At 44.1% G+C, this 12,657-nt stretch overlaps 1 protein-coding gene across 5 annotated transcripts; it reads left to right on the forward strand.

Moving 5' to 3' along the window:
- Positions 1 to 46: 46 nt before the first annotated feature.
- On the forward strand, positions 47 to 12,360 carry LOC102800089 (uncharacterized). 5 transcript variants are annotated; one of them, XM_087847018.1, is made up of 22 exons: positions 47 to 121; positions 780 to 1,660; positions 3,202 to 3,263; positions 3,419 to 3,457; positions 3,846 to 3,946; positions 4,329 to 4,366; positions 4,470 to 4,586; positions 5,030 to 5,155; positions 5,239 to 5,475; positions 6,377 to 6,501; positions 7,531 to 8,089; positions 8,164 to 8,361; positions 8,434 to 8,524; positions 8,712 to 8,728; positions 9,130 to 9,252; positions 9,429 to 9,557; positions 10,158 to 10,286; positions 10,369 to 10,499; positions 10,694 to 10,910; positions 11,135 to 11,246; positions 11,327 to 11,442; positions 11,546 to 12,360. In XM_087847018.1, exons 2-22 carry the CDS (start codon positions 935 to 937, stop codon positions 11,621 to 11,623), a joined length of 3,471 nt encoding a protein of 1,156 aa, XP_087703144.1. In that variant the 5' UTR covers positions 47 to 121; positions 780 to 934; the 3' UTR covers positions 11,624 to 12,360. The 5 variants fall into 5 exon arrangements, with proteins under 5 accessions (XP_087703144.1, XP_087703179.1, XP_087703153.1 ...); XM_087847053.1 differs by having other exon boundaries at positions 8,437 to 8,524; XM_087847027.1 differs by having other exon boundaries at positions 62 to 121; positions 777 to 1,660.
- The last annotated feature ends 297 nt before the right edge of the window (positions 12,361 to 12,657 follow it).

A 12,657-nucleotide genomic window follows, 5' to 3' on the forward strand; every position in this document is an offset into this window, starting at 1 on the left:
AGAAACAAAAACACCGCCTGATGCAGGAGGAGATGAAATATCGCGATACTTCACATCCTCTAGTTTGGTCACCTGTCTCGTGCTATTTACTAATCAGCTGCGATCGGGTGTTGGAGAAAGGGTAAGAGTGTCCGTAATTACAGATAAATCATATTATACACGTAAACTCACGGTTAACAGCTTCATGCACAGTTTGCACGTTAAATATCAGATAACTAAAGGCTGTTAGCTATGCTAGTGTTAGCAGGTAGGAGATGTATGTTAGCAAAGTTAGCTGCGCAGCTTATCTGAGTCGTTTTTGGCTTCATTTTTCTCATTAATGACAGCGTACTTAATCTTTTAGTTAACATGTCAGGTTAAACAACGTAGACATAATAGCGCTGTTAGCTTAACTGTTAGCTCGACCCGTAAAGCGTGTTTGCTGCAACTTTCCTTCTCCTCTCACTGTACCTGCAAAGATGTTACTCCTGGTCTGTGTCAGGCTGTGATTCACTTAGGGGCTCGCTGTAATCTCGCAATCTTATTGATGTTTCCATGGACTCAGAGTTTCTCTTCCTCAGTGAGGAGGTCTCCATCACTCTGTTTGCATCAGGTCATGTTCCTCCTGCTGGGCTGAGGTGAATCTTTCTCTCTCTCCTCCTTTAACCGCTTCCTATGTTCCCTTTGCAGTAAAGATCAGAGTCGTGCTCCTCCGTCTGTTGGTCAGGGCCTCCACTGGCTCCTGTTTTCTTAGGAGAGGCTTTGTTTGAAGCTTTTTCTACCTCATTGTGTCTCAGCAGAAATAAGACTTGCCACCACAGAAGAAAAGGAGCTCCTGCTCACTTTGACCACATTAAGTTCCTGTCATCTTTGAAGACCTTTTCCAGCGCCTGTCTCCTTCTTTATCTTGGCTCTCTGTGCTGAATCCAGAGAGCAGGACAGACTTTTTGATATCATGTCTCAGAAGACGCAGGCTGACGGCGCTCAGAAACACTTCGCTGTGGGTCGGGGGCTCCTGGCCGCTGCAGAAACCTTGAACTTCAACATGAATGAGCAGCGTCCCAACAGACCAATGGGGGTGGGGGTGGGCATGGAGGGCCTGGACGGCAGCGGGCAGATGCCCCAATGTGGCGGCAGCACTAGCAATCTTGGCAGCACAATGAAGCTGTTTGCCAGTTTGGGGCTGTCGCCCTCTGACCTGGACGCTCTGGCTGAAATCCCTGAGGAGGAGATCAGTGTGGAGACGCTGCCACACATCCTCAGACAGCTGAAGAGTCGCAAGGGGGAAGCAGGAGAGCGGCGGGCGGCCATGTCCTCTGATGCTGCGTATCGAGGAGGAAGCTGGGAAGAGGGGCACGTGGGGAGGATGGGCGTTTCTTCTCTGGGACAAGGTTCAGCCAAGTCCTCCACAGACTTTGGGTACAGCTCCCTGCAGGACGTCTCCTCCAGCCGGGGCTACGGCTTAAATTACAGCGGTGGAGGTGGAGGTGGGAGCAGAGAGAGGCCATACTCTGAGCTTTCCCACCGCAGTGGGCTCGGCATGGGCCCGTCTGAGCCCGTCTTTATGCAGAGGAGGATGGGCTCCCCGTCAAACGGAAAAGTCCAAGACTTCTTGGGAGTCATGCCCCCCATGTTCCCCCACGTGTGCTCTCTTTGTGACTTTGACGTTCATTCCACCATGGTGAGTACGTCCAACCTGCTTCCTCTTTTCTTCTCGGACTAACTGTAAATGTTTGAGCTCCAGTCTTCCTTCAGTCAGTGACAGGCGCTGATTCAGGTCCGGTTTACTTCATATAATTTCCTTGTTGTATCTCCTCACAGCATGTTCCCTCTCTCCATTTTCTCAGCTGAAGCTCTCCAGCATTGAACAATTAGATTTGGATCTTTCCAGCGGTCATCCAATCAAACCAAAAATCTCTTTTTATAATTAGTATCTGTTCACATGAGCTGGTAAAGCTGTTAATGTTACACATTCAGTCTGATTTACTTGATCTTTTCACTTCATTAGCTTTAACAAAGTCCTGGGAGGATCTTGATTTGCTCCTTGTGTCTCCAACATGAAACATTTAAAGCTCCTCACACATTCATGGACTTATCGAATTGGCAGCTTTTAAACCTGTGAGACTTTTGGCAGCTGGGGTCTTGTGTTTGTTTTTCTTTACAGTTTATGGTGTCAGGAGTGAGAAAGAAGGATTTAATCGATTATCACTCGCATTTGGAAATTTAAATTCTCTCTGAGAAGAAATGTACACTTTTTGGCTTTAAAGCAAAAAATTTAACATGGACGCACATGGTTCTTTTCAATGCTGACAAAAACATAATTTACCAAAAGTCAACAGGAAGTTAGTAATCTACTGACCAAAGTCACACAGTGAGCAGGTTTGAAGATATGCGGGTGAGCTCTTCTTGCCTGTATGACTGTCACTGATGGCTTAAGAAAGCATCAAATACTCTCTGTTATAGTGATTATTGCACACAAAATATAATGAATTATTCGTTTTTGTAGATCTTTGTCAAGAGATTTATTCTAAAGACACTTCTTCAGCTAAGAATCTAAAGGTAGAAACACACAGACGCTGCAGCTTTTACTTGCAAGGGCTATCACAGAACGCTCACACCAGAGTGGGGGCCCTGTGATGTGCGCTCTGTTCCTGCACTTGCCTTTATTTATATACAAAAGTAATACAACAGTGAATACGTCTATTCATTAACAGAGGAGTGTTAGTATGTAGGGAGTGAAGATAAGAGTGGTTCAGGTGTGTGTGTGTGTGTTATTCTGAAGGACGTGGCCCCTCTTCTTGCAGATAAAAGTATCCAGCTCTCCTCTTCCTGGCAGGAGTGAGATAATAACAGCTTGCTCAGCTATTATCGCTGTGAGAAAGAATTTATAAAGCAAGTCTTGATTCCAACAACAGTCTAAGTCATAAAAGGGTCATCATGCAGTATTCTATAATATGCAAACTTATATCACTAAAAGATTATACAGACTACTAAGTACAATTTTATATTGACAGTCTTAAAAAGATCTTAATCATAAATTTTTGGTTTTAAAATGGAAACCTGATGAAGTGCATTTAAATTCTTAGTAAATCTGGTCCTAAGTGATTGTCTGGGTGACGCTATGAAGGTTAATAACTCTGTGAACTGTTCCTTCAATATACAGGTTGTATTTTAGGAGAAACGGCCTGTTGAGTGTCAGTAATGCTCTGTTTGTGTTTGTAGGAGTGGAACCAACACGTTAACGGACTCCGCCATGCTGAAAAAAGACGGCAGCTTCTGGACATGTGAGTTGCTCTTAATACACAACAGTGAGCCAAAACAGATTATGTTATGAATCTGTTAACAGCATGTTCACATCAGAAGAAATGTTCCTTTGAGGTCTGTTCGTCTTTATCAGATGTGTAACACTGATGATGTTGATGATGATGTTGTTTTTCAGGTATCCAGAGTGGGACCCTGGTATGGGCCCAGGCAGAGGGTAAGAGATGCTAACAATAAGCTCCTCCTTTAGTGTTTGAGATGTTAGATTTAGAGTCCTAAAGGACCTCGACGTAACCTCGGAAAAGTGTTATTACTGACAGCCATGCCCAAACAGATTGTCCTGCACTGTTTTGTCTTTCTGTTGTTTGCATTGTATGTCATGTATGGTTCACAGCAGACGAGGGAGCAGCAAGCATACTGTACACCTGACAGGCAACTTTCTGTTTGGTCAGATGGGCTTCATTAGATTAGATAGAGATTCAGAAACTCTCCTGCCTCCAGAGGGTTCACACACTGTCTCTGTGGCTTGGTGTTAACAAAGCTTTGTGTTGTGTGTTAATAATCCAGGTGTCTGATAACTGACGATCACATGTTTTTAATTCCAGTGGTCGTCCCTGGGAGACCCCCAACCTGTCTGCAGGACTGCTGGGACCAGCCCCCATGTCTTCAGGACCAATGGCAGGGATGTCCTCGAGCTGGGGTGGAGGTGAGGGACCCACAGATGTCTTATTTTATCACTATTAATACTATTAGTATTATTTTAAGTCATTTGTCACGTTCTCTCTGTGCGGGGAGTCACTATTTTATTCATAAAGATGGTTTCAGACAGCTGACGTCAAGTCTTTAACTTCCAACTGATCAAGTCTGGTTCTCCTGTGAGCTCCGTGTTACATTTATGTGCCACGCTTGCTGACTTTGGGATAAAAATGGTTAAAAGGCTCAGGTACAGTAAATACAGAGAGCCATTAAAAAGAGTGGGTGAGGGTTAAGAGACCCGGCTGTTTAGTGCCCTCAGAAAGCTGCAGACACTTTTTGAAATCTGTCTTTTCTCATGTGCGAACATCGGTGTGTTTGTGTGTCCGGAGTAGGTGGAGGACGTGGTTCCGGTCCATTGGGACAGAATAAGGTGAGTCTGACCTCCTCTGTCTCTCTGCTGTGTCTTCCTGTGGATCAGCTCATTTCTGCAGAGCTCAGCTGGTTTCAGTAAAGACTGTGTGTCGTGTCCTCAGCTGAGGAGCAGGGTGTTGGTGGTGAAATATGACAGGAAGCCTCTCAGCGACAAGACCCTGTTCGCCCTCGTTGAGCGCTTCGGCTGCCTGAGGGAGCATCTCATCCTCAAGAACAAGGTAGGAAAACTCACCTCGCTGTTTCCACCTCAGTTACTTTACTGACTTAGATGTAGACATTAGTTAAACTTTCTTTGTCATAAATGTAACTGAACAATACAATCAGCTGCCTCACACTCTTTCGTCCTGCACATGAACTCCATCTCCTCAATCTGAAGCTGCAGCTGGCAGTCCTCATTCTCCTTCGCAGCCTCGCTGAGCTGAACCCACTCACAGAGGATCTCCACACCAGGAGGAGGACTGCTGGCACCAGCTGCAGTCCAAGATGGTAGAAATGGAGTCAGACTGAGCTTGTGATAAGAGACTATAGATAGCTGGGGATTAAAGAAGTCTAAATATAATCCAGTAATAACAACATTAAATACGTGGTTGTGAAACTTAAAGCAAACCTCTCTGAGGAAAACTGAATTTCAGCATTGAAGTCTAATCTTTGTGACCATCAGGCTTTTCTGGAGATGAGCACACATGAAGAAGCTCTGGACGTGGTGAACTACTACCAGCAGCATCCACCGTCGTCGTACGGCAAACCCGTCACCTTCTACCTGTCCCAGACCCTCATGTTCATTGAGGTAACATCCCCTCGCTTGCTAAATAAAACTCACCGCTTCCCCACAGACTCAGATCCTTAGAAGTTTCTGTTTCTAACCTGCAGAAAGACGAGCAACCAATGGATCGACTGACAAAGCGGCCGGTGGACCGACCAGGGGACCAACCGATGACCCGGCGGGTGGAGCGGCCGATAGACAAACCTGAGAAAGAGGTCAAAAGTCAAGGCAGCAAGGTGGTCTTCTTCTACCATCTGCCCCGAGAGGACGAGAAGAAACAGGAGCTGCTGACCCTCGCCGAACGCTTCGGTGTGGTTGAGAAACACCTCTTCTTAACCGACCGGGTAAATAAACCAGAGCAGGAAACTCCAAAAGTTGATTTTGTTCATCTGGACGTAGCGTTTTGAGGGAGAAACATTTGGTCACTCATCCAAGTGACTTCTTCAGTCTCAGCTGACTGCAGGTTTCCCCAGCCTTATAAACAACCTTATACATCAGGGAAACCAAACAACCTCTGGCGAAGCGGATGGCACATCACAGAAGAGCTGCCTTGTCAGGCCAGGACTCTGCAGTCTATTTAAACCTACGGGCCAGTGGACACTCTTTCAATGATGGGGATGTGTACATCCTGGACAGGGAGGAACGCTGGTTTGAGCGTGGAGTCAAGGAGGCCATTTACGTGAAAAGGGAAAAAACATCTCTGAATCGAGGAGGGGGCCTAAGGGTACATCTTTCACCATCTTACAATGCTGTAATTGCAGCCATTCCCCAACTTTCTGTGAATGGTACTCATGGCCATTGATCAGTGGTCTTTGATCAGTGAGCTTTGATCAGTTGTTGTTGATCAATGGTCATGAGAATTTGCATATTTAAGATTAAGGAACTGACTTCCCAGCCCATTGTTCCTTCAGTGGGCTGGTTTCAGTCATTATGCAAATGTACTTTTTATAAGATTGGGGAAACCTGCAGTCAGCTGAAACTGAAGAAGTCACTTGGATGAGTGACGAAACGTTTCTCCCACAAAACACTACGTCCAGATGAACAGAATCAACTTTTGGAGATTTACTTACCTGGATGATTGAGCGTGCATCAAGACAGAGCAAGAAACACTGCTGCTCTTTGAGTGCTCATGTGATGCCAGCATTACTACAGAAAGTGTGGAGATCAGATTTGGCTGAGTATAGTCTGTGATAAGGTGAAATAAGTTTGAATGATGGCTGCTTTTGTGTTCGTCTGTGTGTCCAGGCGTTTATTCAGCTGGCAACTGTGGAGGACGCAGAGATGCTGGTGAAGCATTACACCCAGAACCCCCTCGTCTTCAATGGGAGAATAGTCCGTCTCAACATCTGCACCAAATACAAAACCCTCAAGTGAGTACCCGGCTTCAGACACTGCTACCATGACATGGTGTAGGAACTGTAAACACATACATGAATGAGATGCAGTGAAAGGGACAGATACACCCTTTGACTGGAGGTTGTGGGAAACAAATGAAATAAAAGACAGTTACGTGACCTGGTGACTGGAGGTTTATTCTACTGAAAGAACTAAAAGTGAATGAAACTATTAACCATTGGAGGTCATTTTACATAAGACATGTTTATAAACTCTTTCATAAGCTCCCTCAAGACCACTCAGTTATTATTTTGGACAAACACTTTAGCGTATTTAATGAAAGTGTGAATATTATGAATATTGTCAGAATTAGATGCCCTTTTATTGAAACAGACGGAATTGAAGCTAGAGGATGAGCCTGGTATCTGTCATATGCTCTAAATCAGAGATGTCAAACTCATTTTTAATCTCAGGCCACATACAGCCTACTTACATGAGCCATAAAAAACTCTCCTTTCTGCTGGTGTACAGAACCATAACTATGTATCTAATCCATGAGATATTTTAATATAAGAAAAATGGACGGGTATGGGGAGCATCTGTATCAGTAGTTAAAGCTGCAAACTTATGAAAAGACACTCAAAGATCTTCCTCCAGATGTTCCAAAGCCATCCAGTGGGCCAGATTGGAGTGTTTGCCAGGCTGATTCTGGCCCCCAGGCCATATTCAAGTTCTGCCAAGTCAATTATAAGAAAACATGCAGAGTACCAATGGTTGTTCCTGTTCCTCCGTGTCACAGACTTTAAACTGGTGCAGCACAGCTGATCCATGATATTTCAGCTTTCGTAGATCATAGCAGACGTCATGTTGAAAACAGCAGGGTGTCAGCAGAAGTAGCTCCAGATTAGCCAGTGAGCAAACCCGACTCTTTATTAAAAGTTAGAAATTGAACATCATCTCTGACCTCGTTATGAGAGGTGGTGTTAGCTGGCTAACTGCTAACACAGTGTATATATGTCAGAATACACATGGAAGCTTAAACTCATACACACTCGTTCATACAGTGTGAAGCACAAACAGGGCGGAGGAGACGGTTCGAGCCAGAAGAATAGCAGAGCCGAGTCCTCCAACTCCAAAACCTCCTCATCCAGCTCCAGGAGCAGACAGGAAAATAAGGAAGAGAAGGAGAAGGACAAAGTGAAGATGGTAACAGAGGAGGAGGACGAGGATGAGGAAGTGTCAGGAGTGATGGAAGGAAGGGAGGACGGAGAAGAGCAGCAGGCACCTGATGGCGAGGAGGAGCAGGAGCAGGCACCTGATGGCGAGGAGGAGCAGGAGCAGGCACCTGATGGCGAGGAGGAGCAGGAGCAGGCACCTGATGGCGAGGAGGAGCAGGAGCAGGCACCTGATGGCGAGGAGGAGCAGGAGCAGGCACCTGATGGCGAGGAGGAGCAGGAGCAGGCACCTGATGGCGAGGAGGAGCAGGAGCAGGCACCTGATGGCGAGGAGGAGCAGGAGCAGGCACCTGATGGCGAGGAGAAGGAGGACGAGCCTAAGGGAGCAGAGTCTGTGAAGGAGACGGTAGAGGAGTCTGAGGATGCTCGACAGGAGGAGGAGGAGAAGGTGAGAAAACAAAAAAGTTGAAACAAATATTAAAGCCAAAAGTGATTCCTGGAATTAAACCGAATTGCACACAGGTTACCGATGATGTCACTAATGACACACCTGGAGACACGGGTGAGGTCAAGCAGGAGGCGGAGTCAGAGCCACAAACAGAAGCGGCAGAAATAGAAACCTTGGCCAAGGAGCACAAGGGCAAACCGGAGATGAACATGGAGGCAGCAGAGAGCTCGGAGGCTCCGGAGGCAGCGGAGGGAGATCTACCCGAAGAAGAGGTGACGCATCTGCTCTGTCCTTCAGTCTCTAATCCAGGAGTGGCACAGGTGTGTTAATGATGTCTCTTCCAGCAGGACTTCCCAGAGAACATGGAGGACTTTGTGACGCTGGACGAGCTGGAGGAAGACAACGACGAAGCCCACGGAGAGTCGGATGACATCGGTACCTGATCAGATCAATATTTAGAGATCAAAGTTGACACTTGTACCTGTAATCTGCGGCAGCACCAGCTTTTCCTTAAAAAAGTCATTTTCCTTCATGGATGTGAGGACGATGTCTTCAATCAACAAAAAGGTGTTTGAAATTAACGCACATCTTCCTCTCTGTTTGTGTCTCCTCTTCTCTGCAGACAACACGAGGCGAGGGGTACGTACCCGAGCGCCGTCGCTCTGATACCTTTAATATTTGACTTCATGTTTCTGTGGATCACTGCATCTCAAGAATCTCAGTTTTTCACTTTATTAATACATTTGAAATATTTTCACCTTTTCTGTGGTCCATTATTTTACAACTGAAGGGTGGAGAGCTCACTGTGTATTGGTGAATTAATGACTCCCTCAAGTTGAGTAGTTCAAATGGTTTGTGAGTGAGGGGAGATTGACAAAGTTCAACTGCAATTGAACTTTTGATTCGCAGTAACTTTAGTTTTATATGAAATTGCACTACTTTCGACATTTTATGAGATTTCCAACATAATCTGTGTTCGGAAACCTGTTTTCATTCACTCTGTTTCACTGGAATTTCTCAATTCTTGCTCCTCCCATCAGGGTATGAGGGTGGTGAACATCGTCGGCTTCAGGCGAGGGTACCAGTACCTCAACGAGCTGCTGAAACTCGCCCAGCCTTTCGGGAAGGTGGTCAAACACCTGGTGCTGGACCTGAGACCCGAGGTACTCTGTTCAGTGTTAAGTGAAAGTTTAATCCTGGACATTTGTATCACTGCAGTAAAGCAGCTTTTTCAAATATCAGTTGAAAAATGATATTTTTTCATTGCATCCAATTGAAGTAGTTGGATATTTCCTGAAAAGTATTTTTAAATATCGCATTGTCTTCTCTCCCTCATCAGGCGTTCCTTCAGTTCGCCACGGAAGAAGAAGCACGGGCGATGGCCAACTTCTACAACGGGAACATCACGGCGTCGGTGTGTGGGCGGACGGTGAAGATCAGTCACTCCATGAGCTACCCCACCATCCAGGTCATTTATTTAATTTTTTTTAACCTCCATGTTATGTTTTCATCTGATTTATTAATTTCTACAAAATTTGAAACCTGAGAATAAGGTTTGTGTCTAAAATGTTCTAAATGCATACACCTTAGCCAGACTGCAGTGGTCATTGGTTAAAGCTAAAATATAAAAAATAAATAAGTAAAATTATCTTTGAGCAGTCATTTAAAACAAACCCCAGATTCAGCTGTTCCAATGTTTACGAGCTACAACCTCGAAGTGTGATCGGCTCTGGATTTACAATAAGATCATGGATCAATTAAAAGATTCTGATCAGATGATCAAACTGCTGTTTTAAGGTTTCAGCAGGTCTGCTACATAAGCAGGTGCCTGGCTGTGTTGGGCTTTATGTTTATAGTAAAACTAAAATGAATTGTGACTTACACTGGAAATCGGTGACAGGAAGCAGAATCAGAGAAGATGTGGATGTTATTAGTGTTCCAGATTATTGTGGGCCAGTAAAAATGTGATATTTGTGACATTTGTCAGATAAAAGAAACACGACTGTATGAGGACATGTCGGTGTTTGTTTTCTTCTTTGTGGGCTCATTTTCTCTGTTTGCTGTTCAGTCCGGTTCCAGCAAGGTGGTGTACATCGGGCAGATCCCCAACAGCAAATACACGGACGAGGAGGTCCTGAAGCTTGCCGAACCATACGGGAGGGTCAAGAAGTACTTCCTGAACAGGATCCGGAGAGAGGTACCGAACTGGGACAAATGCACGTCCGACCTGAATCCACATAACTCCTGCTGCTTTAAAGCCGTCCGATGCTTGTCCTCAGTGTTTCCTCGAGATGTATAATGCCGAGGACGCAGAGAAGATGGCTGCCGATTATAAAGCGAAGCCACTGAGATTCAGCGGGAAGCGCCTGACCCTCTACGTGAGCAGGAAGTACAAGCAGCTCAAACACGGGTGAGTTTCTTCTTTTTCTTCTTGTGTGCTCGCTGCACGAGTTTGATTTATTAGTTTCTCTTCACAGCAGCAGTCGTCTTCAGGCCTTTTATCTAAATGTAAACCTGGAGATGACACCTGTCTTTTACAACTTGTGGATGTACTTTGCTTTAAGCTGAAGCCTCTGAACCCCTCAATCACGTCTGTCCATTAAGCCTTAGAGTGCCGAACACCAAGAAGAGAGCGAGCGAGAGCCCGCCACTAAAATCCTCCCATGACAGCGAGGAGCCTCCAGGGAAGAAGCCCAAAGAGGAGGTCAAACCAGAGGAAGAGGAGAAAAAGGAGGAGGAAGTGCAGAGCTGTGAAGTCAGTGGTGAAGAGACGGTGATGGACGAAAATTTGGGTGCTGAGAAGCTGAAGGACAGCGAGGACGTGAGTTGTTTGTACAGCTCGTTATTGAAGCGTTCGATCAAAGACGACTTCGGTGACATCGAATTCATTTAAACATCTTTCCATCAACTGACCAGAGATTTGAGCTAATTGCTAACAATGGGGAAACTTTGTTTTTACACATTTTAATTATTTAAATACATTTTGATTAGAAATAAAACAGGTAAACAAGAGGAATCTTTTGTTTTTCTCTTTTATTTTCGCAGATGGAGACATCGACTAATCAGAATGAGCAGACAGAGGCTGTTCCTGTCGCTGTGAACAAAGCCAGCACGGCGTCTCTGCCCCTGCCGCTGTACGATCCCTCCACACCCATCGGTGAGAAAGCTTCGCCAGGTCATCGTCAGGTTCACGTCAAAAAAAACTCGCCGTCATCATCGTCATTGTTACTATTTCAGGTGTCGAACACGTGAAGGCGGGGTTTTACTGCCGCATCTGTTTCCTGTTTTACTCCAACGAAGACACGGCGAAGAAGATGCATTGCAGCAGCCAAGCTCACTACAACAAGCTGCAGGTGCCCACATAATGATATACCTTAGACCTAGCCACATTATAACATACCTGAAGTACATATGCGACACTGCCCCGCCCACATTACAGCATATGTTTGTTTTCAGAAACACCTGGAGAAGGAGCAGAGCAAAGCAGAGAAGAAGGCCGACCTGAGAACACCTGAAGCTGAGGAAGAGGCGTGAATGTCAGATTTTTTTTTTTTTTTAAGGTTTTAATTTTGTTTCTTTAGCCATGTGTGAAACACACATCTGAGTGACTTCCTGCTGCTGCTCTGTGGGCTTAAAGCCTCAAAGACTCTGTTATTGATTAGTTATGTTATTGATTAGACAAAATAAAATGTTGACCAAACAGTTTTAAAAGTATAAAAACATTTTGCCTGTGGAGGTTTTTCCTTTGATTTTTGAAACATCTGGTTTTTCAAACTAACATCTGAACAATAAATTATTTTTTTAAGAGTCATAGATGTGAATATTTGTTTAACGTCTGAAACGGACTTGACTTTGTTCTTGGTTTCTCAATAAAATGTGTTAAAATTTTGTTAAAATAGACATTTTTATCTTGTATTTTTATTTATTTAGGGTTAGCTTTTTTGTAGTTTTTTTTGTTCCAAAAATAATACGATTTTTTTTTTCATTCAAAGACATCAATTTTTCTTTGATAATTTTCAGTTTCAGTACCACATAAAGGGAAAAAAATGTACTTCGGCATGAGGCAGCATGTGGTTGGCCGGGCTTCCACTGTAATTTACCCGGTTGATCAGGTGATCCATCTACCTGGATTATTTTCTGCCAGGTAATCAACCTCACTCTCTCAACAGTTTTCCTCACTACCTTCCTCTAGTTTGACTGATGCTGCTGTACAGAAAAACAAAATGTTTAAGCAGAAATAAGTAAACCTGTGAAGCAAAAATAAATGTGAACGAAAGAGATTTATTTCCTTTCTCCTCTTATTTTTTATCCTTTTTTATCCTAAAATTACAAAAAGATGACATTCAAGATGAGAGTGTCAAGCAAAATCAAACGCAAACAAGCTTTCCCCCAGATACTACACTAACATTTTAGAGATGTTTCTAGAAATAAATCTTAATTGCCATTTATTAAATATATATTACATAAATTAACATATATGAATATTAACTGTATTTACATACAATTCATTCAAAAATGTATAATTTAAATATTAAAATAAAACTACTATTATTATATTTTATAATAAT

Source organism: Neolamprologus brichardi, chromosome 2 (genome assembly GCF_056152115.1).
Source record: "Neolamprologus brichardi isolate AB-2024 chromosome 2, ASM5615211v1, whole genome shotgun sequence".
Classification (NCBI taxonomy): Eukaryota; Metazoa; Chordata; class Actinopteri; order Cichliformes; family Cichlidae; genus Neolamprologus; species Neolamprologus brichardi.